At 46.5% G+C, this 27,833-nt stretch overlaps 1 protein-coding gene across 1 annotated transcript; it reads right to left on the reverse strand.

Moving 5' to 3' along the window:
• Positions 1-4,546: 4,546 nt before the first annotated feature.
• LOC144119138 (uncharacterized) lies at positions 4,547-27,764 on the reverse strand. The gene is made up of 2 exons (XM_077651837.1): positions 27,551-27,764; positions 4,547-7,671 (listed from the first exon to the last, which is right to left on the reverse strand). The coding sequence occupies exon 2, from the start codon at positions 7,666-7,668 to the stop codon at positions 5,398-5,400; it is 2,271 nt and encodes a 756-aa protein (XP_077507963.1). The 5' UTR covers positions 7,669-7,671; positions 27,551-27,764; the 3' UTR covers positions 4,547-5,397.
• Between the last annotated feature and the right edge of the window lie 69 nt (positions 27,765-27,833).

Below are 27,833 nucleotides of genomic sequence, written 5' to 3' on the forward strand. Positions count from 1 at the left end.
GGGAGTAAGTTGCATTCTAGCGCACTTCCATTTAGGGACAGGGTATTCTGCCAAAGCCATGGAGTAGATTAACATGACTAAAAATACGGAATACTCATGGTTGGCAAGGGGAAAACATTCCTTTTTCAAACATGCGAAATTCTAGCATTTACGAAGAGTTTAAACGAAATTTTAGTTTCCTCTATTTATTAACACGAAGTGCTGTGGTGCCACGTTAAAAACATTCTCCCATTATTAACTGTGTCATGCTACTATTCTTTGCGGTGGTAATATGCCTCCCTTGCCAAGAGTAACCTTTCCGTGTATTTATGGACCGAAATCTACCCCTGGACTTGGGCAGCATGCCCTGCCCCTAAAATGGAGTGCACAGAAGAACAACGTACTCCCTTTCTTTTTTCTCATATGGGCTCATTCTTCTTTAGAGGGTAGTACAACAATAGACGGCAGCGCAGCAGGAAACAACTTTTATCAAGCGCGCCGTTTCCCAAGCGTTGGCGTGACACTGCGCAGTTTGAGGCGTTTGCCGGCCGTGCGTGAGTTCACACACAGGTTTTCTTTTTAGGGATCCATCTTGAGCAGCCATACGTTCATTTTTATTGCTGTATTATCGTAAGCAAGCTATTGATTAAAAAAGGAAGGAAAAGGTTTCTTCGCAGCCGAGGACTGCCTTTAAACTGAAGAGTGAGGATAGCCTGGCACCCTCATTATCGGCGTGTTGTTGCGTTACAGCGCTACGCGATGTCATTCCACCAAGCTTGTGATCGGTCATTTATGCTAGTCTTTTTTGCTCCCACCTCAAACAAAATGCGAGCAGCGGACTGCGTGGCCAAAGGTTTAGTTTACGCCGTATACCGGTCGTCATCATATTTAGGCGCGCTCATTCGGTCTGCGATAGTTTTGCTTCTGCTTTCTTAGCGCCGCATTCATACTTCTCACTGATAACTTGCACAGCGTGGTTTTGCAGGCTGCGGTGGCTATGATCTGCGTCGATGAAGTGACCGCTCTTAGCTCCCTGGCCTGCATGCAGCGCTTAGATTTCGCACGCATGATCACCATGTTATCAGCGTCTCGTTCCGATGTTGACCAATAAAAGTGGTCCAGCTTGCGTGAATTAAGTAACAGACATTTACAACGCTTCCGATTGCGCAACGAATGCCTTCGGCATTATTTATACATGGAACCAAACGGGGCGCCGATCTTTGTACTTTCTCTGTACGGAGGGGGGAGGGGGGAGGGGGGGAATGGCTTTATTCACGCTAATTTCAAAAGTTTGCGGAAACAGCACTAGACCTCAGAGACGCATTCAGGGAGGCCTTGTTGAGGTGTCGGTGGGATGGATTTGCTAAGAAATGTGACGAATCGTCAATGCTTGATGAAATCGCCTCCAGCGGCCACAACAGCTATCATTCACCGAGGAATGCTGCCGTAAAGCTGGGCCGCAGAGTTCTAAGTGCGTAGGAGCCCAATCTCCTACGTGCAGCTTGCCGCAGAGCACCCTGGGAGCTACACTGGAGCTGCCGATGCTAAACTTCTTTCTACATGGCACCCCACACATTTTATTATATGTTCATGCCAGCTGCTTGTGGATTCCCCTCTAACAATACAACTGCCAGTTGTTTCAGCAGCCACGTCACTGATTTGGCCACGGTTACGGGGCTGCGGTGATGCTGGAAGTAGTACAGGCCGCCGGGGAATGCACCGTCGAGAGCATATGGGATCACGGCGTTCTCAATGACGTCGAGATAAGGTGCAGCGGGGAACCTGTCCTGCAGCTTCAAACCACTTCGTGTTGTGTTTCATGACAAAATTTTAGATGACAGCCATGTTAACAGCATTTTTCCGAGAACTAGGACGAGTTCTAGGACTAATTAATAGATATAAAACAATTCTCTCGGTCAACATAAAAAAAATTTTTCTGTATAATTCAATTTTCTGTTCGCAGTTAAACTGCTGCTATCTTGACAGGGGCATCAGCTTTCTAGGTACCCTTGGAAAAAATCTTTATTCGCCGAAATATACATGATGCATATTTTTAATTATAGACCAAATAACAAGCCAAAGTCGAAGTTTGACCGCAATGAAAACCTTTTCCTTTAAACATTTCCGTTGTTACCATACTTTATAAAAGGAAATGCGCAATAATAAGATCAACTGCAAGTATTGTCCTAATCACCTAGAAAGAATCACGTGTACAATACGCGTAACATTTTCAAGTGGCATATAGGAACCAAAACAATAAATTCTGGGCAACGGATGGTTTGCTATCAGCTTAAAAAACAGTCTACAATTTTTGTGTAACAACTAAATTGAAAACAACTAAACATCTATTCACAATATGTGACCTCATGTCAGTAATTTTCAGTGTTTTTCTTTATTAAATTTTATTTTTGTTCGCTTTTAGTGCGTGGACCAAGTCCTGTACTGTTTTTTAATTAATATCGTTTTTATGCAAAAAGTGTTATTGTTTTGTGAAGTTCGGTTGTGCCGTGCCATGATTATGCCCAGGAAATAATAACTTACTATGGTAGTGCGGACCATGTAAAAATAATCACAAATGTGAGAAAAGTAACCTGATTGCCGATATTTTTGTACCAGGGGCCGAGGACCTGTCAAGCTGTACGTGGTTTTTTCTCTAAGCTGCTTTTGATATCTGTCGGAACGAATAAATAAAGCTTTACCTTTTACGCACTCAGTGCATTTAGGTACTTACTGTGAGTGATCTCGAGGCGACTGAATTGGCTATCGGAAGGAGTTACAAATTGCAGCTAGAAAAAATGGTTGGGCGAACGTTAAGGACTGCAGATGTAACACTGCTCCAAGCTGGCCCTGCCAAACACTTTCCAATATTTTGGTTTGGCAGTGATAATGAGAAGTTATTGCATACAGCTTGCTTCCGGATCAAATACGGATAAAGAAAGACCTCAAGGAATCTCACGTGACTTGACTGGCGGGTTTTTGTTCATCCTAATCCTGAGTAAATGCCCGAGCACTGCCGTCTTTCACCAACCAACCGTATGAAGTTGGTCTTTTCAGCAGACGGAGACAATTGCAGCGTTCTGAGACAGTTCTGAACATTTCGAGAGTGCTCGTTGCGCTTTGAAAGCTAGATGTGCATGCGCCTACACCGTAATCCAGACAGATCCGGTCCGCGCAACAAAAAAAAATAAAAAATTCGCAGCGGCCTGTGGCAACTGCCCAAAATTGCACGGCCCTCAACTGATTCCGTCAGCCTGAATAACAGCCTTTGTGGGGCCTGTTTTGAAGCCTGAAAAGAAGTCGCGGAGCTTTCTTTGTACAGGTCTGCGTCACTCACTTCCTGCGCCTTAAAGCTTCTGGAGAGAATGACGTGCAATGAATTCGGAATTTCAACATAATCTTTTGTCCGGTATAAAAAGGTTCCGCCCTTTTGTCAGCGCGAAGGCAGTGTTCTAAAGTTTGTCAGTCACATCAAGCACGACAGGAAAAAAGGAGTTTTAGAAATTGTCTTATTCTGAGTTGTACCGAAGGCCTGCTGCCAGGCGCCGTTCTCAGTCAGCTGTAGCGCATGCAGATCACTGGGCACCGTATTCGGTTTGTTCGAAACTTTCTGTGTAATCACCAGCACCGCAAGGCACGTGTCTAGGGGAACGCCACATGGAAGTTTGCTATTCGAGTTAGTCTTCAGATCGCCATGGCGGTGCTTCCGGAGTACAATGCACATTCTCAGGCATTAAGAGATAAGTACCATCATCATCTGCCTAACTGCGTCCACTGTAGGACAAAAGCATCTCTCAAATATTTCTCCAATCAACCTTGTCCTGGGCCAGCTGTGGTCATCTCATGGCTACAAATTATCCAGTCTCATCCATCCTTCTCCCCATTTGAACCATGTATTTCTTGAACTTTTTTGGTCGTAAAATGAGCTTCAGCACGGTTTTTTTATGTAAAAGTTCTCGCTTGACGGAGGTGGAGAAGTGCTTTAGAGTGCCAAGCATTAGTAGGTGCCCTTACTTGCTTCATGCCTTTCTCAGCCCTTCGCACAGTCGGTATAAACCACCCTCGGTAGCCAAGCTTAAATTCCTTGAGAAAACGCGCATGTTTTTCCACCAGCAGTGAGGACACAGTGAAGCAGGAATAGAAATCATATACTTTGCCACAAGTTATCGCTCCGGGGTTGTTTTGTCCTTAATTACTAACTTGCAGCCAAATCTCTCGACCTGCTCACTTGCATGCTAAAGCGTCGCCTTAATTTTTATGTTGGTAGGACAAGAAAGTGATAATATTGGTCCTTACCGAGATGTAACCTGCAATTTCTTGCCAAATAAGCACCAGAAAACGGCAAGCAGCGCAATAAATGATGAATGGCAATACGCGAGCAGTAAGCCGTTCATTGCGCACATCCCTCGCGAACAATCTGGGACTCCAACACGAATTGCACAAAAGAGCATATATGAGCACAGCGTCTCACGTAATGCCGCACAGAAGAAAGCAAACAATAGGAAGTATTTGATTGAGAATCATTTTATTTTCACATGATGACAGCATCAAAAGCATTTTTGATGAGGCCATAAATAAGGGCGAAGCTATCAACAACTCAAGCTACCACCTAGTAGACGGCGGAAAGCGAATTGTTTGGAATAAGTTATCGCGGAAAAGAGTGTGATTATGGCAGCACCCCTAAGTGACAAAAAGTGCACAGGAAATTCTGCTTCTTGTACCGGCTGAGATCACTGTCGTGTTTGCGCTTTCGTGGGGAGAGCGATATACGTGTTTGTCACCTATCCCAAAGCTTGACAGCCTCACCGAGACGACCTAACCCAACCTGACTGCCGGATTGAACCAGTGAAACAAACCGATAACGCGAGCGCTACAGAATGCCGACCAATATATTAAGTTCCTCACCGAACACCAAGAACAATTTACTAAGGCCTTGATCACTAGTCAGGTCCGTGATAGTCACTCCGCTGAATGCAAAAACCACGCCTGAGCACTATGGGACCCTGTTGCCATCTCTAAAGAACATTCCAATGTTTGAGAGAAGACAGGTGGTGGTCGAACTTGTGAACTAGATGACCTCGTGTCCGGGTCGATTTCGAGCCTTGAAAGCAGAGTGGTGTGCTCAGTGACTGACGACTTTGAATACTCGTGCACTTATATTTAAAGCTTAGCTGACCTCAGCTACTTCACATACAGGTATAAGACGCAGGATGCCATCCATAAAAGATAACGCATTTTTTTCATGACACAGCGCGATCATGAAGAGAAGCAAAGCATGCCTTTTGAAGTACGATACGCCAGGAAGCCTGCTCTTCCATTTCATAGCTACACGACGCAGCTAGGCTGTCCACAAACGCTGCGTAATGTACGACTACGCTTTACTCCACAGAGTCGTTAAAAGCTTGAAGGCCCTACTAAGTCCTAGTAAATCACCCGTCCTTGCATGTCAGTGAGGTGCGCCGGTGCTGGCACGGCGGGCTGTGCTTTATCTCCGCCGTCATCTGAGCTGTTACCCTCACCCATGGCTAAGGACACCATCATGTCATCGATGTTAAATGATGACTGACCATCCGTGTCCACGTCGGGATCAGCGGGCGCAGCAGTGTCGTCAAGGGGTGCTTGCTCAGCCTTATGAAGCTGTTCCAGAATTTCCAGTGCGCTCTGCTGGTCACTCAAGGAACCTGGAAGACCGAGGGAGCCCTCTTCCTGAGCTGGAGCGAGCGAAGCCGCGGCCTGTTCGGAGGGACCGCTTCCGGCTTCTTTGGTGGACGTCACCTCAGCCGGAACCGCCGCCTCGCCGTCTGACGTTCCGCCCGCTGCAGCAGGTTCGACTACTCCCGTCTCTAAAGCATAGTGCAGAGGTCTTGCCGGAAAGGATTCTGCATGTGGTACAGCATGCTTGCCTGGGTTGTCTGCTAGCGGCTGTTTTGGCTTTCCAGGGAAGTGTTCTTCCGTGTACTCAGTGGTGACTGCAGACTCACTGCTGGCTGGAGCTTCAACACTGAAAGGCTTGGCAGCTTGCTGATTCACATCAACTTTGTGTGAGGTAGACTGTACGGACGAAGACGTCTTGTCGTGGTGTTCGTCGTCTTGCTCCTGAGGTACTTCGGGGTATTTCTCGTTGGTGTGCACAGATGGTTCAGTTGGTACCAGAGACTTCTGTGTCGTAGACTTAGCGTCTACAGCGGGGCCCGGGACAGGATGCACGGGGGGTTCTTTCCTTTTGCCCAAGTACAGTTCGTCGTCGACTGCGTAGTGTGGTGGCACCGGCTGCTCCTTGTTCCAGCCTTGTGCTGATGCCACTTGATGCGTGGAACCATCCGGTGCTGGAGTTGTTTTTCTGAAGGGCTGGAAAGTCATACGCCTCCTTGGAGGGAATGGCGGTGGGGTCTTCGACGTGGTTGTTTTGTGTTGATCGTAGTGCCTGGTCGTCGTCGGCCGTCGGGTCGGAACAGTCGCCGGAGGGAACCTGGAGTGGTGAGGCTTGCTGTGCTGATTAGATAGAACCAGAGTGTCGGGCAAATAGAGATGCGTTGGGAACGACGCTGAGGATGCGGTGGTTGCTGTCTTTACTGGTTGTTCGCTTGACGCTTGGGTTGAGTGGGCTTCAGTCGTGGCTTCAGTAGCAACACTGTGTGGCGTTACCGAAGTTCCTGTTTTGTGCTCTTCTGTAGTGGTAAGCGCAACTTCTGTGACAGAGCTTTCGCTAGTAGAGCTCGGAGCTTCTGTCGTTTTTTTCGAGGTGCTTGAGAAGGGGTTTGGTGTAGAGACTTTTGAAGATACTTGCAAAGCACTATCCTTTCCGAGCAGCTCTTCGGCGGCGTGCAAGAGAGCGGGCTTGTCTACCACCGGCTCAGGATCTGGTTCAGGCACCGGAACGACCGTGGTGCTCTTCGGGAGGAATGTAAATGCTGTCGGTGTTTGAAAGCCAATTTTAGTCGATGAGAATCTGGGCGGGAAGAGTGTGGACACCACTGTAGGCGCTGTTTGCGTTACTGTCTGAGCGACTACTTCCACCTTTGTGTCATCCAGAAGGGCTGGCGCTCCGGCTGCGAACGGCTCAGCGGCCTTGCTGCTCATGTAGGCTTCAAGCTGCGGCAGGGGAATCGCTGGCCTCGCAGCGAGGTGCTCGCTGGACGAGTAAAGGGGCTTATATACGGGCCTAGACCGCGACCGGACCTTCATCCTTGCACCGCCTTCCGAAGAGCGCGCCCTCACAATGTGAGGTGGCAGAGCAGGCTTCTCAGCCAAATGATCAGATCCTGTGTAGGAGGGTGATCGTGGTGCCACGACGAAGTCGTCGGGTGGAGGAACGTCCTCGGAGCCCAACGAGCGTCCAATCTCGAACTGTTGGTTCTGAGACACACCGTTGTTCCCGGCGGGCTCTGGTACGGCGGCGAGGTCCACGTTCGAGTCGCTGGTCTCCTCCATGTTTGCCGACGGTCCAGCTAAGTCGTCGTCTTCTGTTGCAACAACCGCGGATACGGCGCCAGTGTTCCGCCGCATGCTAGACGACTGATACGGAGAGCCCTCCAACGTCCGCAGTTCCTCTCGCAGGAGCCTGGCCAGCGTCTCCTCTCGGACGGAGGTGTCGCTCCTGCCGCCGTTAGCCCCGTCTGCCTCTGTCGGCCTCCCGGTGGCCCGGCTCGCGAGGAACACGAGCAAGAGTAGTGTCACGGACCGCCTCCACATGATCTGCCGAAGAGAGAAGCGGAAAAAATTAGGGCGTAGAGTCGTGGCACACCCTCATCAAACAAACATGTTATTTTCCGTTAACACATTTATCCGCCGCGCAACATCTCGACTCGAATACATCGCGCATACAAAGTGAAATAACTTTTTGCACACGCTGAAGGGCATAGAAATTCATCCCTAGCTATATTGGTCTGTATTTTATATTTAATTCTATTAATTAAAGTGAGCAGATAAGTTGCAGTAAAACAAAACGTCAGGCAACTTCGGAAAACTTTTGAAAATGAGAAAATTGCAGGATATTTTTACGGTAATACAAAAGGTAATGGTTCGTTATCCTGATATGTCAGAAAATCTTCCTTTTAAAGTGTTTCCACCGGCCGCATCGAACAGCTAATAGAAAAAAAAATCAAGACTGCCGTCGCGTTATCTGCAGATATGTTGATTGTTATAGTGAAATCTTACATTATATGAAAAAATGGAGTTCATAAACGGCTTTTCGACAAAAAATGTTTTTGTCTAGAATTGCTGGGCATGGCAGGTAATTTGACCGTATATCGTTTCGACTACATACATATTCTGACGTTTAGTCGTTAGTAGTGCTGAAGTTTTGAACAGAACGTATTGGCAGCCTTGACGAAAAGATCCTGTGCCGGAAACTCTTTTCGTGAACTATGTAGTCAAGCCCTTATCACCCCTACGAAGCTGAAATATCAGAAAGGGTGAGGAACAAGTGGTGCTGCTTTCCCAGAGCACTGCACGGGTGCCGTGAGTTTACCAGACCTGGGATCAACAGCCGAACTTCTTACCTGGGAAATTATGAGCGGGTGTGTACATTCAGCCGCATGCACATGGTGAGAACATAATTCATAGGCAAGACTAGTTAATATAAGTGATTTAAACCGGTTTTTGAACTGGAAGAGTGCGACTCCTGACATTGATATCTAACACATTAATGTAGTCACTATCCAGGCCTGTATTACTTTTTTCAAAAGCAGCGTTGCCGTTCTGAAGGCTTTACATTCTTTCCAATCAGCGCTGCTATAGAGGGTGGTGGTGTGACGTTAGGAGGGGGGGGGGGGGGGGATTTTGGTGCATAACGCGCAGCTTTAGTTGTGCAGGTAGCGATAAGCCAGTAAACATGCACACAGCGGTTCACCGCGTGCTTTGTTCCCCAAATTGCGGCCATTGTTGCTTGAATGCACGCCTGTATTTTGCTATGAATCCCATGACCTGCATGCAGTACGTGTGCTTGTTCGAGCACAGCATCATAACTAATTTCGTGGCAGCTGCCTGTAAGGTGCGGTTGTCGTTATATTATATGCCTCTTAAAACATAACTTGAAGCATGCTCCTTCTCACCGCCGATTACGTGCGTACACCACTCTTATTCGACCTAAAATTGAATTTGCTTCGGCTAGTTTGGACCCTCATCAAGCATATTTAATAAATAACATCGAATCATTGCAGAATCGCGCAGCTCGTTTAATCTACTCTGATTATTCACGTCATTCCAGCATCACAGCCTTGAAGAAACGCGTTGATCTGCAAGGTCTACATCACCATCGTAAAGTGGCACGCTTATCACTTTTTCATAAACTGTATCATCACTCAACTCTTCATAATGACTTTTTTTCTTTGCCTTCCTCTATTCTTGACCGCCGCGACCATCCGTTTAAATTTAAGCGCTTGTCATGCCGTAGAGATAACTATGCGCATTCATTCGTTCCACGCATTATAAACAACTGGAACGCTCTCCCTTCAGATGTTGCTACCACCACTGACGCGGAGAAATTTTATAAACTAATATCTGCCACTACTTCTGCGTAACATCATTTAGTACATTGTTAACTTACCAGTGCATTAGATTTTTTTCTTTAATTTCGGTTATTGATGATTCTCGTTGTTTTATTCTTCATGCCGTTGCGGACAGACATTGTATAACTTGTATTACCTTTATTCTGTTAACTTTTCTGTTTCTTGCCATTTATGCTTCAATATTTATTTATGTCGGTTTTGTATTTTTATTTCAACGACCCATATGCTTTTATCTGTTTTTTGTTTGTAGTTTCTTGAATTTTTTTGCTTATTTATTTCTTACTTTTGATTCTTGCCTGTACCCCCCCCCCCCATGTAATACGCTCAAATTGAGGGCCTTTAGGGGTGTTTTGTATAAATAAATAAATATAATAATCTCATTGGAGAAGTAAATTATCACGCGTTCTCGTAGGCCGTTTTGTTGTTCGAACAGAGTTGCTTTATTGTTGCTGTTTAAACTTTTCTTTGCTCTTGGACCGTCAATATTTTGCTCTTAATATTTTACTGTTTTGTTTCCGTCTTCTCAATGATTACTTTTTGTTTATTTTAATACCTTAGAGTGTAATGCCCTTCCGGGCTCTAAATTCTGAATAACTTCTAATTTCAAGCTTAAAGACGGGCCGATAAAATTTCAGTCGTAAAGACTATGTTAAGAGAGGGGAAATCGGACACCGAATACCAAGAATGAGTACAACAGTATCCTAGAGAATCCTAGCGATTATTTTTTTTATTTGGCTGACGTGGCTGGCTCTCAGCGTGTTTTGTTCTTATAGTCGCCACAGATGCACTACCTTCCCCTCATATCTTTTTTAGCGTCTGTACAGCTTGAGATTTAGATGTAAAGAGGGCATGAGCCACTTTTAAAAAAAGAAATGGTGTGCATCTGATTTTTAAGGACACAGGAATTTTTGGCAAGAAATGCATTTGCCGCCATTCTCTGCAATTCCACTCAAGAATTCTCCCAAAATTGATGCAAAGGTGACGCCAAAAACAACGACGAAACCAACGGGAATCGCTTTCAAATACCAGGAAAATGTTTCTTCCCAGCTCGACTCCAACACACGAGGCGCAGACCAATTACTGCGGTAAAATGACGCCTTGGCCCCTTCAACCGTAACTTGCGTGCGGTTGAGCGGTATTTTTATGTAGGAACCGGGCTTCCGATAGAACTAGCGGCCGCGCTGACTTTATAACTGGTGGGAGGTCTCGATGGTATTGTCTTATGGAACTGCTAGCGACTGCATTAAAGAAGACGTAGCGACACCTACCTTACTGACACAAAGGCGAGAGGGCAATGCTGTTACTTTCGCAATCGGCCATGTTCTACATGTTTCATGGTTGTTCACCACGTTCATGTGCTGAGTGGCAGAATTGCTAAAGCTGGTTAATTGGGTTGATCATTCGTCAGCCAAGAAGTGTCTCATGACATAAAACGGCACGCGAATTTGACGGCAGAGCAGAGAAGCGCTGAGCTAATCCTCAAGTATTGCGCAGTTCAACCAGATGGATCGAAGGATGAAATAGAGTCTGGAGAAGAAAAGTGGGCGAATGCCATGCTATGGTGGCCCTGCAAAGCATTTCATGCCGGCTATTACTCTAGGCGACGAGAGAAACTACAAAGTTTGAAATCCGCCTAATAGAAGAGTTATAATCGAAAAATAGAAACATATTTCTTTCTCCTCACGGGATGCTTAAAACGCTCAAAGCTAGGCTCCTCTCCACCGGCCCTACGTAGTGAAACGGCATCATTCACTTAAGCATGTCGTCGTCCGCTTTTTTTTACTTTATTTTTTATCTCGCGATGTCACTACCAGTCACTGCGCATGCGACTTGCTGTGTTGGCAACGCTAGGCGGCCGTTCGCTGTAGTTCCTGCAGAGCGTTTATGTAATGTCTGAATAATATGTGACGAATAGCCATGTTGAAACCTGTAGCGTTACAGAATAAGGCGAGAGAGTTGAAGGAAAGAGGAAGCTAATTTTCCACCGCGCTTCTGCTTTATCTATTGGGCGTGGAGGTGTAATGTTTGGCTTATGTTTTGATGACAACGCAAGCCAACGATTCGGTCAATTAATTTTCGGAGTCAAAAAAGAGTCGCGGTGCCTTTTTAAGGCGCATGCGAATAAATTACGCACGAGCACTTCGCGCTGCGTTGTTTGCGGAAGAAAAAAAAAAGGGGGGGGGATTCACTTCGTATTGCGTTAAGAACACCATGCCGAGTTAACTCCGCGCACATGCAGGCGTTCGTATGTATTTGTTAATATTGCAAATACGAAGACGACCGTGCAGCCAGACAAGTTGCGAAGCAGATAAACAAAGAGTACGGTGTAGAGAGAGTCAGCATGGTCTTTGCGTCAGGGAAAAACTGAGCCACCATTGTTGATATCCCCTGCCATTACGTGTTGTAATTAAACTGTCTTTCACACTATATTTATGCGAACATATTCTTCCACATATTAGCACGGACAGAAACTCGATAGAATTACTCGCTCATTTCGCAAGAACACCAGGCTTATGAAACGGCGTTTGGGATATCATTTATTGCATCGTTATGATTAGCCTTCCTTCTAAATGCCGCGGGACTGCAAGGATGTAATGGGCTACAATCAATGCAACTCTCAACTTGTTGCGTGTATCCTACTTGTCCTAGGGAATTCGCGACTTGCAACGCCCCTTTACTGCATCAATTTGTAGCCATGCATCGTCATCTGCCTCATGTAGTCGAATAGTGTGTCCCGCTTTGCCCACGAGACATATTGGTCTTTGCTGTTGAAGAGTAAACAAGAACAAGCTTACAAAAATGGTTGCGAATGGTTTTTACCTTTATGTCTGTGTTTCCTATTAGAAAGTGTTTAGCGCGCCTGAGTGACTGCAACGAGACCAAACTATCATGTACTATCTATTTCATGGGACATTTTATGCCAATATTGTTGGTTTTTTTTTTTCTCTGAGCTAGTGTGCATGGCCGTCAAGAGGCATTTTACGTTTCAAGGCCTATCGTATGTGCCTTTAATGAGCAAAAAAGAAAATACTTTGCGTCAAATACAAGCAGTCTTTATTTTATTTGTTCGAAAATAATACAAGGAGGCAGTACTGCCCAACCAGGCGACCTTTAGAGTAAACTGACTACAACTGTTCTAATTAGTTCACATTTGAGCATTTAACAACACAGGGAGTTGCATTATACCCAATCGTGTGGGGGGAAACGATTTCTGAAAAACCGGCTGTCCTTGCAAAGTACTGTTGCATTAATACGCAATGATTTGATAACAGTCTTGTACAGCATTCGCGTATTGCGAATATTTCTTTGTTTCTAAATACCCCTTTGGTTATAACTGCGGATGGCCTCGCAGGCAGGCATTTCCGACCATAGGAACGCAAATGCCTGCTAGGCCGCTTGATAGAAAGTTCTTCCTTTTTGTCTGGATTTTCTTTTTTGTGCAGATAGGGGCTCTCTACAGCGCTGCACAACAGATATATTGCAAAGCTCATTCACTGTGGGCAGGCTTGCGGTTTTTGTTTATGGTATGAATGTTCAAGCATGTTCCCAAATATAATTTAATTAATTATTTAATTCCAAAGTGCTCAGCATCTCGAAGGAAAGTCCCTGGTTCGGGTTACCGGGCCATCTGTACGCTATTTGAAATAAACGGCAACACTTGAACAGTCAGTTTGCAAAAGTCGGTAAAGTTGAAAAATGCTGCTCTTCGTTTGGTTCCAGCGTTACGGTATGCTCCTTTCCCCTCTGTTCAAGTTAGTTTCACACCCCCCTCTTCATTTGCAGCATCGGAGGTTGCCTGTGTCCTTTTCCGCGAGGAGAAAATCTGCATTTCTCTACCGAGCACACTTCACATTCAAGACGGTGCGTGCTCTTTGTTGAACGTTATCGGAGCTTGATACGGCCAACTGCATTCCAAAGCCTTCCAACCTGCCACATTTCAAGAGCAACTAGTCAATTGCTGTGCAAGACGTTACAAGCAATCGCAATCTCCCAGCATCCGTGAGGCTCCTGCCACCTACGGCGAACAAACCGTGAACTTTTTTTCTCAGGCTCTGTGTTCTTACCGCTTCTTGTGGGGTGACGAAATGATGTCCACTGCAGCGTTATCGGTTCGTTCGTGTCAGCGCTACATAAAATAAAGCGCATAATTTACTTCCGTAGACATTCCCTGTGGCTCTTTCCCTCCTTCCCAGTCCTCCCCTTCAAAACAAAGGTAGAGTAATGTGACTAATGTCAGCTTCCCTGCCGTTCCTTTCATAAAGTACTCCTCGTTAAATGCATAATGCGAATATCAGAGAACTTTTCAAAAATCAATGCTTTTTGTGAGTTGGCTTATCAACTTTACGGTATTGATGCCCCTATTTGCTCTAGTAGAGGGATGAGTTACTCTAAATGAGATAGTGGTACAAGAAATGGACGAGTTTTTTTAAGCATAGCCAATCTTGAACGCTTACAAAGCTGGATTTGTCCGAGGCCGCGTAATTATTGTGGCTATGCCTCAATGCGGCGGCGCTTAACAAAAAGCGTCTCTAAAAATGTCATGTTGCCTTCATTGTCAGTCAGATTTGCGTTCAGAACAAGACAATGACATCGCTCTCTGGTCCCCATACGGCCCAGTCTTGTGCCAACCACGGCCGCCATACTTTACCGAAATTCCTATTTTCATATCCCCTCGAATCCATAATGGCCTTTTTTTGCCATGGGATGCGCATTTTAACTTAGAGCACTGTTCTTTCTCTGCCCTCTGCAGTAAATGTCCCGCCCAAATGCGCCTACTTAAAATTGCTGACTCTAGTTTGTGCTCTAGTTTATACTCCTCAGAGTGTCTCAGCGTAGCGTCAGTAAATTTTCTTTCGACAGCTCGCTGCGCTGTCCTCAACCTCATTCCAGGGCTTCTTGCTACGTTGCATTAATCAAGTGCGTAGGAGAGTACGAGCTGGACACAGCTACGGTATAACTACGTTTTTGCGGAGTCCGGTAAGCTTTTGATCATGATTTAAGAGTACGTGAGAAACGGTCTCATGCAAAAGTCATGCAGCCTACTTATGTCCGAAGGAACGACCTGTATAAGACTATATCCCTCGTACTGCGCCCTTGAAAGGTTTAGAAGATGGTCGGTGCCGTCCACGTATATGAGTTAAACGCGACCAGTTTTTTTTAATGCTTCTCACAGAAAACTTCTCTTAGAAAAGAACTGTTACAAAGTATTTGATAAAAACATACTATGTGGGAGAACGCGGCTGAAGTAAACTTGGGCACCCTCTTTATGAGCGGTTTACATGGCTTACTTGCTGCACTACAAAGAGACCATTGGTGTTCGAACACGGCGACGCTCGACGTACCTAAATTACAAAACAGCTTGACCTGTGGCAGCAGAAGGAACATTTAAATGCGAAGCTGCACACGCTTTCGCCACTCATGAACACGAAATCCGTGTGAACCAGTTTTTATACAAGAGGAGTGCGAAAAGGCGACGAAGGAGGAAAGGCAGACCTAACTAGCAAAACAAAGAAGCGAGCAGGAGGAACTTGCTCTGTCCGAAATTGCGCACCGATCTCTCACATACCCGAAGACACGTCATTCGGCTTTCCCAGCTCGCCGGGTGAGCCTACTGTGGGATGCATGAACACTTCAGGAAAACGCTTTGCGTTGTCTTATAAACGCTCGGAACGGATTTCCTTTACATGAGTCAAACTAAAGAGGAAGACCGTGAACAGGCGTGCTCCGGCAGGCTCGTCATCCTAATGCCGTTTTCAAAGCAGGATAGTCGTGCTTAGCCCTTTCAAACGCGCATAATATCCTACTGTCTAGAAAAGAATATGAAAATGTGTTTGTGTATGGTCCCAAGCAACTATTTCGTCAAAAGTAACATGAATGGCTCAAAAACTATTCAAGTTCAAAAACGCGCGCCTCACACTGTCACGCTCACGAAATTTCCTCCCGCGCCCTAAAAAAAACGTTTAGGCCCAATTGATTACTTGGTTTATGATCCGAAGACGTTTTCTCAACGAAAAAGCAGTTACAGTGCCTCTCAGTAAAACTTTCCGCGGGTGAGAAGTTTCAGCCCCACACAGCACTTCCTATAAGCGCAGCGTACAACTTCGCAAGGTCCATATTTCTTTCTTGTGCTTTAGCATCTATCATTTTTTCTAGGCACGAAATGGCCCTGCCTTTCTATCCAAGCAGAGATCTGAAATCTAGCCGGTATCACGGGCTTCCTGAAAATAGCTGTAGAATCGAAAAAAAAATTACAAGTCGGGTGTACAATCGCAGACGTCGTCTCAAAATAGACGACTTAAGAATGCCTTTCTGAACATTGCGTAGGAAAGGCTAACGTTATGAACTATAGAGCACCGGATGACTTCAAAGGTACTGTTTTTTATTCGCGACGTTCTCTATTGAACTGTAGTACTGAATTACGCTTGGATCTCTTTTCTGTGTTTCCTACGCACACGTTGCAAACCTCAATTACGGGTGCCTCGGCCAGAGCAAAAAGAATGTGACGTTGTCATATTTTCATCAGTAGTGTATTACTGTAGACTAAAGTTGCGGAGTAGTTTACTTGAGTATGCCTAAAGTGAATCACGAAGCTCTGTCACTTCATGCCACCGGAAGTATGTGTCAAAATAACGTGGACAAGGGCTGACATTGAGCACTTTCACGTGGTTTTAAGTACCACAGAACCCTCTTCGAGGCAAGGAATTCTGCCGATGCTCCTTAAATTTATGGCCAGAATTCGGAGACCACATTCTGCAAAAGCTAGCATTGGTAGCACGCGCATGCTTTTTGACCTAGCATGTTCATCGGGCACCAGCAACTATAAAAGTTTGCTTGTTAAGCAGCGCCACGTTCGGCGAAACAAGTGATTTTTTTTGAAGCCAGTGTAGAACACTAATTGCAAGAGCTGGCACCTATATCTGCAACTGTAAAAGCTAAATATACTACAAAAGTACCTCTAAACGCGCCAAGAACTAGTCAGGATTGGCATTTAGTTATTCCGTGCTCTGAAATACACGTATCAGAGCCATCCACTGCTGAAGTGTGCATTCTGTTAATACTACGAATGTCACAACACACTTTTGTACTGGGCACTACGCACTATCCTCTTTACGCAGATTTCTCGCGTGTGTCTTGACATTTGTGTATTCCAAATGCCGTGCGAATAAAAACGAAAAAATCCTTTCTGGCGCAGCTAAGAGCAGGCAGCCAAACCAGTTTTTGCCCTAAAGCCGTGTGTATTCGGTGCCCGAGGGGACTAATCGCGCCTGAGATCTCGGCCTTCGGTTGTAAAAGAGGCGCACTGCGAATACAGTTCCGCATGCCAGTAGCGCGTCTACGCTTCGATCCGTGAAAACGTTTTCCGGAGGGTGCGTTTGAGCCTGCTCAAAGCGTGACTGTTCCTTTATAAGCAGCTCACTGCTGCATCGCCGTAAGGCTCTGAAGTCGAGAAAAATGAAGACAGATTATGAAAGGTGGACTTGAAGCAGGCTTTCTGGAAGTATTTCACGTGAGCCTGCTTCGCCGAAGTCTTGCGTATAACGTAAGGACCGGATTCCGCAGCAAGCATCGCTGGGCCACGACTTTGGAGAACATTAAAGAACTTAATATGGCCGAAGCTATTTCGTAAGCTTTGGGTCACGGAGCTCTTTGATCGTGTCAGTTGCAGAACTTCCTGCCCCGTTGCCATTTATACTCCCCATAGGACTCATTAATCAAATGCTGGTGTCCTGATTGGCCCATGACATATGGCGTAAGCCCACTTTCACGTCACCTGCTGCGTTCCGCGGAACTCCTCAGCATTTCCAAAAACACCAAATTAGTGGAGAAACAAAAGTTGCTAGGTGTCATTCACAGTGAAATTTCCATTTCGTAGGCACCCGGTGGCCAGCAACTTCCATTGGTGAAGGCTTCATTTTGATTCGCATTTTCGAAACTGCCAGCATTAAAGAGCTCTGCTTTGCTACAGCGTGTTTCTTGGCCTCGATTCTTGCAAATGGCGAATAGGTTTCTTTCTAAGTGTAAGTGATACACAGTGCCCTGCGGCTAATAGAAAAAGCACCCAACTGACAAACAATCATAATGGTACGTAGTACAAATCCACAGGCTAAAAGTTAGAGCAGTGTTGCTTTATTTTGAGCAACGTTACCACGCACTGCTCTAAACGCCCTTCTTTCTAACGTTCATATAAACTTTGTAATAACATTTTCCTGAGCTTAACAAAGAACTCAAAAACATATGTGCAGCTTTCACAAAATAGTAAAGTAATAGTGCAAACACCAGACGCGCCAATTGTCATCTGCCACAACTTCAACCACAAAACTTGACACTCAACATGGGGCGACAAAGGCGACACGCTCTACATACACTACAACACAACTGAGACATTCAACTAACGCGCTAACGTTCTCAAGAATACTATGTCCTGAGGCGTACATAGCCAGACGTCAAGAGTGCCGCACGTATTAGTGGTGGAATGGGTAACATACGTTCTTTCGTAATTTTGGGGCTGTGGGTGCAATCTGTGGCAGGCATCAGCTCAGATAACTTAATGTTCTGCTAGTTGAAGAACATCATCATGGCACAATCTTTCGGTAACGTTCTTGCCTATTGTGGTTCAAAGTATTGAACATCGTAAAAACATTCCTAACGTTGTTGTAGAGATACAGTGTGAGCATTCAAATAACATTTTGAACGCAGCATTGACATCATCTTCAGCTTGAAGCTTAACCCAATCTTTACAACGCACCAGAAAATTTGCGAATTTCTAACACTAGCATAACGTTTCACTGTCACTTGTAACGTTACCGCAACTTGCACAACAATACTATAAATACTATAACATCATTTTAACGTTTTCACCTGCCTGGGTTACTTCGTACGTCTGGCCTAACAAGACAGTTTCAAAGCCGTATTATCTTCTAACACTGACATTTTATTAGCCCCACCTTTCAACCATAATTTCATTGCAAATCTTCTCAAACGAATGGCGAAATTAAAGCGCCCTCGCATGAAAACCTGATAAAAAGTAACAAAACTGTATGCGAGCCCACCGTGCCGAACGGACCAAGTAACCGGTGACTGTCCAATGCAGTAAAGGATACCTGCAGATAATACGTCCTGTCATTCGATCAAGCATTTCACCATAACGAAGGTAGTGTTCGCGGCATAAAATCAGTGCCAAGTGCATCGGCGCGCCTCAAATACGAAACATGAAATCCGGCTCTGGCGTACGTGATATCTGTTCTCTCCAAGACTTCGCGTCACCGCAGCCGGTATGAACGTGCATTTTCCGTGTGAGGACCACGTACGCGATGGTGTAGACTAATGATGGGAGCCTTACGAAGAAGTAAGTGGGCATTTCTCCCAGTTCTTTCCTACGGGCATCAGGATGAACGTTTCTTTCCATGGTCTTGTGCGTTTAGCGAAAGGGCAACAGTATTGAGCAGCGGTTGAATTCGCTATTACAATTTCGTACCCAATATCTCAGCCTGTGTTTCAGTTTGTGATGACACGATGACGCGGACATTTGGATTCAACATGCAGAGTGAGGGAGCCTTGAAAAAATATGGCGCTTTGCAGTGTGCTCACGAGAACCATGTCAATGCGATCGTTTTCTCTTTCTGACCGGTGCAGAGCCTCTGGGTGCGCACTGACATGCAAAACCACCCTGTGTTGCTCGTTCAAGCCTCTCCGTTCACTCCGTTGTAAGAGACAACGACGTTGCAAGATCCCCGTCCTTGGAGAGTCAGCACGATCAGCATAGCGTGCGGGTTCATAGAAACTCAGCGTTGGTACTAACGCCCAGCACCTGAGACTTGTTTTTCCAACAGAAGCGAGCAATCTAAAAGCACTGGAGGAAATACGCACTCAATCCTCGATAACAAGCTGTCTACCTTCACCCCTCCCCCATTCCTCTGCCTAGAGGACTCTACAATCAATAATAGCATATTCACTCGCATAATATTGAGCGACTATGGATGACTAGATAATTGCGTCCTGCTACACAGCACATCGGAAGGCCACAAACGCTGTTCTAATGAAAGCAGCCTCAACGATACATTTGTCAGTCTCAACAAGGGAGCTTGTCCGCCGTGTTTACAACATTAGCGCCCTGCGCTGTTCCGGCTGTTACCAGCGCCACAATGACGATTACGTGACCTATCGTCCCGCATTTAAGCCCCGCTGGAGATCTCCACAAGGGCGAGCTAACGCGCAACTCATTCGCACTCAATTGGGCCTCTGCGTAGCACTGAACTTGATATCTAAGCGCCCTAGCGACCGCCAATTTTCCCGACCGGACACGGAAGCAGCTCCACCGGGTGCAGTGAAACAGATCTCCGGAGCGCCTCAGGAGGTAGCGAATGATCGCGGGCCAGAAGCCGTGCTTTCTAGGCCGAGCGAAAAAGACGGCGTCCCTATCGCGCAATCCTTGATCTCTCACCCCTGCCACGTCGGAACCAGTGTGAGGAATAATAATGCAGCTTTACGCATCGACGTCTAGCCGCCCTATCCGTTACGTATGAACGTGCGATGCTGGAGCCGCTCTTTTCTTTTTCTTTTTGTTGACGCTACCTAGCTTTCCTCCATTTCGGACAATAGCGATGAAAGCGGGGGGGGGGGGGGGGGGGGGGGGGGGGGAAGGTACACCAGTCTCTGTGGGAAGGGAAAAGAGTCCACCAATAAATCACGCCACAGAAATCAGACACCCTATCAACCCCACCCACCTGCGGGTTAAAGTTCACTCATATCGATACTTCACGCTCTGAAAAGCAATGAACCTTGGCGCCACTTTGTTATTGGAGGCCGCGTGAACGAGGGCACAGATCCGCGCGCGCGCAACTCTCGCAAACAATGAAAAGTCGCCAGAAAGCTTCGTACGGCTTCGGAGCATCGTTACTGCGTTGTAGGACCAAGAAGGGCTTTAATTGTTTGTGGCTGCCGTCAGAGGTCAGTAAAGGTTTTCAAGGTGGCGGTAGCCGTGGCGCCTACGCAGCAACTTGTCGCTTTCAGCCTTTCTGTGATCATGGCGAGCTAGCCCATCATATATGAAAATAACTCCCACGCGCGCCCATCTCTCAGCGCTCAGGGATGACGGCGCAGCTCCGGTGCCAAGCGCTGCCTTCTTTCCTCAGACCGTAGCACCCTCTCCTCTGCCTATATGAGCCACAAGAACAACGCATACCTGAATAACATTCTGAAGGCGCAGCATGCGAGTGAGGAAGCTTTTTATCACGATGTACTACGCCATTCACCAGAGAATAATCACCTCATAAATGCATCTAGCGATTCAAATTAATTGCGGTCAATCCTACGGCACTTCAGCACTGAGTGGTTTAATGCTTAGGGGAACCTTCTCGAAGTTAAATAGATTTGTAATAAGGGGTAATTATCCATCAGCATTCACGCAAGCATAGCCATACGGCTACAGAGGAATGCTGTACATCTTCAACAGAAAACTTCGCAGTTGAACAAACATTCATCCTGGTCTAGGACTCGAACCCGGGACCATCACTTCACCTGGACAGTCGCTCTAGCGAGCTATCCGCTCTGTTAGTTTGCATGAAGCATTAATAAGTTCCATGAAGACCAAATTAAGCGAGCAGCAATAATAGTTCATTTACGAACATATATTTATTAAGGATGACTGTGAGACAGCATGCGTTGCTGAACTCTTGATGCGAAATTTACAAATTTTCTGCGTAAGTGCGCTTTGTAATGACTCGTGCTTCTTTTGCCGTCAGGCCAAAATGCCTGACCAGCGCTTGTGCTGCTGCTAGTACAGGACCACTGTGACACACGGAAGCTTTAATTATTAGGCGACTGTTATTGTATATAGTGAACCCTACCAGCAAGCCACAAACATCTGTTCCGCGCCCATTACTGCCGCTATGCTGAGCCGACCAGCTTGCTCATTTGCGTCGTTATTCAGGCGCGCATAACATCGAAATCGAAGGGAGCCCAGTTGTGAGAGTAAGGTACACTGACGCACTACGTTTTCGAAATTGAATGCCACCTTGGGCTAGTGCATGTGCGCTCCACTGCAATATTTGTGCCGCAGCATATTGGATATCCGGTTTTCCTAACCCTCGACACCAGCGCTATATGGGTATGGAACCATAATTAGTTCATTTTTATTGTGACTTGTGCTTGGCTGATGAGATTAAAAATTAAAAAAAAACACACCCTCTTACCCTGAGTGTACGGCGAGTGATCAGCGCTAGCTGGTTCGCGAAATTATTAGCGGACTGATGATGCCACGCAGGAGTTGCCACTAAAGAAACACAAGTAGCCGCAGTATCCTAATAAATATTAAGCGGAATTATGTCTACTACGACCAATGTACTCTAGGTCCTTGTCCAGGTAAGCGCCTCCGGGTGGAATTCGGTGGCCCAAGTTGGCCTTCGACGAAGGATGGATACCAAGGTGTAGTGGACGTGGCCGCCAGGCATCTTTTTTCGCAGTCTTTCTATGCTGAAGCATCACTACGCTGAGGAGAAAGGGGCGCTACGACACCGACGACAACGCGAAGCAGGGGGGAATAACGCTAACGCAACAAGCGCTGTAAATAAAAATTGGAGTGGACACTTTAGCTCCGCCCTAAGTGTATGACGCGACAGCGTAATGCGTTAATTCCCATATATGCAGAAGCTCATTTTCTACTTTACATTCATAGATACCTGGGTTTCCTCGTGTAATTTCTGGCGCTGTGGTGCCGTGGTTAAGCGATGCACCACTTCCCTGCGATGACAGGGGCTGCCATCGGTACGCCCTGTGCGGCACAGGTTGCTCTTCTCGAGAGACCAATTATTATTTAACTGCCACCTGCCACGGTAAGCAGTTTGCCCACTATCCGGTGGGCTAGTTGTGACGATGCCACAAGGTCATGACCTAGGTGGCCCACCTGCCTCCTGGGTTGCTCTCTGGGCACCACCTGCCAGAGTCATTTTCTTGAGTTTTCCCTCACAACGCCGACACCGGATTTTCTGGAGAACGGGGCTTTTAACTCAATCGCGTTAAAAGAAAATGCGCAGTTGCTGGATGTTTTCTCCTTCTGGCGACGTACTTCGGCGTGGCGCAGACCAGGCAAGCTAAAGACACATTAAGAGGAAATTGTTAAGTTTTTCGAACTAAAACCTAATTAAATTTAGCTTAGGGCCATAACAAACCGTTCAACGCACATCTTAGCAAATGATCTATAGTTGAAAGGGCCACGTCATAATGAGAGTAGTATTGGAAGAGCAATATCGCGTCGAACTTTCTGGGTTAGCATTTATAGTGCTCGGCGCCACGTCACTTGCAGTCACGTCTGGTCAGTAGCCAACGAAATGTAAATAAATGCCAAAGCTTCCAAACAAGGAAAGTATGTAGACATCTGCAGGAGGCAACTGCGAACTACGACAATAATTCACTGAGTCGCTATACCTCAGTGTTCTCCTTGCGGTCATGTCTTTCTTCAGCGGGACTATGAATGATGAAATGAAAAAAAAAACGGCAATGTTTGCAGTGAACCAGGGTTAGCAGCTCATCAAAAACACAGCACGCTTGGAGACAAATAGACTGATAAAAACGGGGATGATCTAAGGTTATGTGCCAGCACCGGAGAGACGGGCTTTCGCTCATCGCAGTTTTTTGATACAGCTCCGCCTGCGAACGAGGTGCATGCGTATTCGAAGGCGGAAGCGACTGCACGCTCGGGCACCAAGCCCGTTATCAAACACAGCCAACGCGCTCGATCAGTTACGGTTGCGTTTAGCGGCCGCTAGTGAAACCGGTTCGTAGGCACCATAGACCCACGAGAACTGAGCTTCAAGGACCGCTATACCTTTTTTTTGTTCTTCTTTGCTAGCATTGTTACCCGCTTTATACGGCCGTTATTGTTTCATACCGGAAAAATCAATGCTCCAGGACGTATTCACTTCAGTTACCTGCGCTCAAGAGAGCAACAATGCTGCCCTCGATTTCACTCCCTCCTTTATCCCTTCCCTTAAGGCGCGGTTCAGGTGTTCAACGATATATGAGACAGATACTGCGCCATTTCCTTTCCACCAAAAACCAATTATTATTATTATTATTATTATTATTATTATTATTATTATTATTATTATTATTATTATTATTATTATTATTATTTGAAATGTGAAAATTGCGAAAGCAGGAATGAATCAGTCTGATCGAGTCATAAAAAAAGAGAGGCCGTATTTCAGGGAGAAGATTAAGAGACCACTAACTAAGCCTGTTCCGGAAGGAGCGAGTTGAAAAGCACGGTGATGATTAATGACAAATGAACACGTTTTTTAAGATAAGCACGAGACGGGACTCCGGGGTATGTATTTTTGTAGAGTACGCTTGTGGGCAGTAGTGGAGCATGCACCTTGAGTTAATTTATTGACTCTGGAGCAAACACGGCGGCTGTACTCTCATGCACACGCTCTGAACAATATTGCGAACCGGGAAGGGGGGGGGGGGGGCGGCAGCTATTTTGGTAGCGCCTCTAGTATCCAGCTGTTACTTTGGGGACAACTCTGGGCATAGTAACTTGGCAACTCTAAGCTTTTCATATTGCCTGATTCTAGCCGTTAGCATGATGACCGCTACACACCTCGTTTGTGCAACGTTTATGAGATTACAGTTTTCATAAGTACGAAAATATTCTCTTTCACCAAACTTTTTTTTTAAACTTTTAAGAAAACACCAAAACACTGTAGCCAGCACAACATCTTCTCTTCAGTTTACCCCCCTAGGTGATGTAAGCGTATCGCATGCATATAGGCTTACAGAGCGAGGCCAGCCGGCTCTGCAGTATATCCCGACGAGCTGGCCACTTACCGTTTGTTACTGTGCTAGTTGGCTATGCGTGTTACACTTGAAAGAATAAGACGCTAAAAAACACGCCTGTATCGTCGCCCTGGCCTTATTACTTAAGTCGCCTTTTAGGCAGTGTGATCAAGGTATTGTTGATTACCCTTCAAAGGAGTTTAGAACGTTGAAATAAAAAGCGGTCAGTACGAGACAAACATTGGAATGTGACTAACCAGTATAACTAAATTGCGACACCCGCAGGATGCTTAAGTAGATGAAGTAAAATACAGCTCGTTTCCGCAGCACCATCTGCATTGTGCAGAACGCTCTTAGCAGCGAGCTACGGCGCAAGCAATGTTCGGCAGCCCTCGCTTGAGAGAAGTATGCTGAGATCTGGCTGTTAGACGTGAAAACTAATTAAGTGCAGTAACAGACGAACACTGAGGGAGAGTGACATGGAACACGCGCGACGTATTCCTGTATAAAACGCTCTAGGAACTTCATCTGTAACCTGAAAAGCGCTACAAACGTGTCTGTAACACTGTTCTTGCCTATCATCTTCGTGAGGAACGCTTTTAACAGCTTTCGTGCTGCTGCGAGATAAATTCTGCCTGGGATTTTAACCTCGCGTAATCGAACCTCACACCTGCAAAACAGTACGTGAAGGTCCGAAGTTGCGGGCCCTCGAAGCGGAGTGAAATCATGAACGTCTGGAGGATACTGACGTGCGAACTGACGATGTTTTAGAACCCGGGACAACAATGATGCCCGATCCCGAAGTGTGCGCCCTCCAAGCTGAAGCCGCCAGACACAAGAAACAGGCAGAAACAGGCGAGTCATGGTGGTGTCACTCGTGTGTTCGAGCGTCATTTCAACGCCAATCAGCGGCAGGCTCCTCTTGATGTTAGACTTTAGGGGTCGCTGTAGAACAGATCGCCTAATCATCAGAAACATCGCAGCGAAAAGTAGTTAATCTACCAGATGCCTTTGAATTTCCCGCCATCGTTGATGGTCGCCGGGTGATTCTTCTTTCCTTTCTGCGGCTTTCTTCTTTGTGCCGTGATCGCTCGTTGAAGAGCTCCTTTTCTCCACCGATAGCGGGAATCGGTAGACGACTCCCGCAAATTTGGTCATGTTTCTTACTAAATTTTTTAGGAGGATTGTTTTCCGTTTCTTGGAGATTCATCTCTTCTCACTTTTTATTTCGCATCTCTTCGTGCACAACATGGTATGACCCCAACCGGGAAGCGCATTGTTTCAGCTGACCACCTTTCATTTTCCTCAGTTGCCGGTCTTCAGTCGCACATGTTTTAGTTTCGTGCTGTACGGGACGGCTTACAACTATTCAAGGCTAAAAGCGCGTTGAAATGTGAGCTGACAAGAATTTCTTAAGATCACACCTGCAAAACACGAGTCTTTTTAAGTTCCGCCAATAATTGCCTTCGCTGAAAATGAATTTTCCCTCGATCGCTGGGATGCCAGAGGCTGTACCGGAAGGGGCCGGGTTGAATTAGGGGTGACTTTTAGAGAGTACACCAGAGGGGAAAGGGGAGGGAATGAGGCGTGACGTACGCACAATGCTATTCTTCACAAATAACATTGCAGCGACTGCGGTTCTTTTGTGGAACAGTCACCTCTTTGGAACACGGGGTCACATTCGTCACCTGACTCTTCGCTGACATTCCCATTATCTAGAAGCCTGTAAGTAGTGGTTGATCGAAGGATGGGTGTGCATCTGCTATGCATGGCTTGGGACCTTGGTCGCTCGCCTTACCAGGTGATGCTGCAGTGATGCAGTATAAAGCTCCATAAAAATGACCCTGAGCGCTCTGCTCAAGAAGCAATCGCTCAAATTCAAGCTCATGCGTGGCTCACAATGCACCCACCACCACCGCATGCTCAAGTGGAGAGAGAGAAAGACAGAAAACTTTATTATTTCACAAGAATAAGAATACGCCCATAAGAATACGGCCCTCGGTACCCTCACGATAGCACTGTACTCAACTGCTTATGTTCCTACGAAATGCTTGATAAAATTCTTAGCAGCCACTGGGTGGTTTTTAAAAAACCTGTTAGAGGCTAGCGTGAGGAACGGCTCAACGTCTTCCATTGCGGAGGGCAGAGAGCAGGATTTTCAGCTCTCTAAATGCAAGGCTTGAGGTATAGCGTCATTAGAAAATTAACCACCGATTTACTCTGTCACTACTAAACTTTACGCAGGTGTGCTAGCACAGTCATTTTGCTTAACTTTGCGCATCTTCCTTGATGATGTTTATTGTGCCACCAGAGTTAAATTTAGGTCGATAAATTTCATTAATGTGGAGGAAATACCAAAGCATGCGCCCTTTCGAATCCGCCTAAGCAGTAATGAGAAGCACATCAAAAAGTTTCGTTATGATCAGGACTTCCATTCTATTCATGTTTTCGTCACCTCTGAGCCTTTTGTATCTCCGACCTATTCCCTACAGGACAAAATGGGAGATTTTTCTCTACACATGTTTTGCTACCTGTCAACTGTGACAGGAGTCAGTAACGCTGATCAACCCCCATACAAGACGGCTTATTCACTAGCGAGGCACTTAATCCGAATGTGAAGTCGTTGCGCAAGCACTTCGTTTTCACTTCGGTTTCTGTTTTTGGACCCACTGCGCAAGGATGGCAGTTGATGGAGACGGCGACGTGCAAAGCACAGGGCGAAAGACTTTCAGCTCAGCACGCGGGATGTTCGGCTGCGGCGATAGCCAGTGCGCCCGACTCGCATCGCGGCGATGATGCAGTGGTGTAATGTAGTTGCGAACAGAGAGGATCTGTTGGCGCCGCCCAGCCTCCGAAATCCACTCGCGACCGTGAAGTTTTATTTTAGTTTATTTGTGCTCCGATGCTTCATGCCGATACGAGACAGCTTTTTCGTTAGCGATGCACGTAGTACAAATCACTAAATAAAGGACATTGGTAAACTTATTCTGTTGTCATTGTCAGGAAAATTGACCAAATAATAAGCAAGCCAGCCTAAATTACTAACCAGTCCTTCCTCCCTTCCCGTCTACGGTAAAGGGGTGATTTGAGCCCAGGCACAAGCTGGATGTAAGACAACCCGGACAGCCTTTATCCTTTCGCGTGATAAGCAAGCAATCACGGCCGCTGGTGCAGGACTGGACGTCGCCCCCCTAACGCGATAGTATCTGTCCGGTAAGGTACCGTCAAGTGCGGACACACCGAAGCGGTTGCCACATTGTGCAACACAAGTTTCCGCCGAGAGAGCTCACCGTTGTCCTGGCTGCAGCAGCGCTGGCGCGACCGCGACCTTGGTGGCCGGAAACGACTCTCCGACGTTGCTGCTCTTCTCGGGAGGCTGCGGCTGGCGGTCGTGCTACACGGCCAACGGCGGTCGGCTTCCTCGGGGCACTGCTCTCCCGGGGGCCCCGCTGGCGGGAATATGGACGGGCAGCAGCGCTGTTGCCAGTGCGCCGTGCGGCTTGCTCGCTGCAGCCACCACCACAGAGTGGAAGAACAGGTCGTCCGCCCCCCCCCCCCCCCTCTGTCCGCCCC

The sequence above is a fragment of the Amblyomma americanum genome, chromosome 2, assembly GCF_052857255.1.
Source record: "Amblyomma americanum isolate KBUSLIRL-KWMA chromosome 2, ASM5285725v1, whole genome shotgun sequence".
In the NCBI taxonomy this organism is placed as follows: Eukaryota; Metazoa; Arthropoda; class Arachnida; order Ixodida; family Ixodidae; genus Amblyomma; species Amblyomma americanum.

What these genes read in the sequence shown, in the direction of transcription:
- LOC144119138 (XM_077651837.1), bottom strand. Translation starts at nt 7,668, where the DNA reads ATGTGGAGGCGGTCCGTGACACTACTCTTGCTCGTGTTCCTCGCGAGC.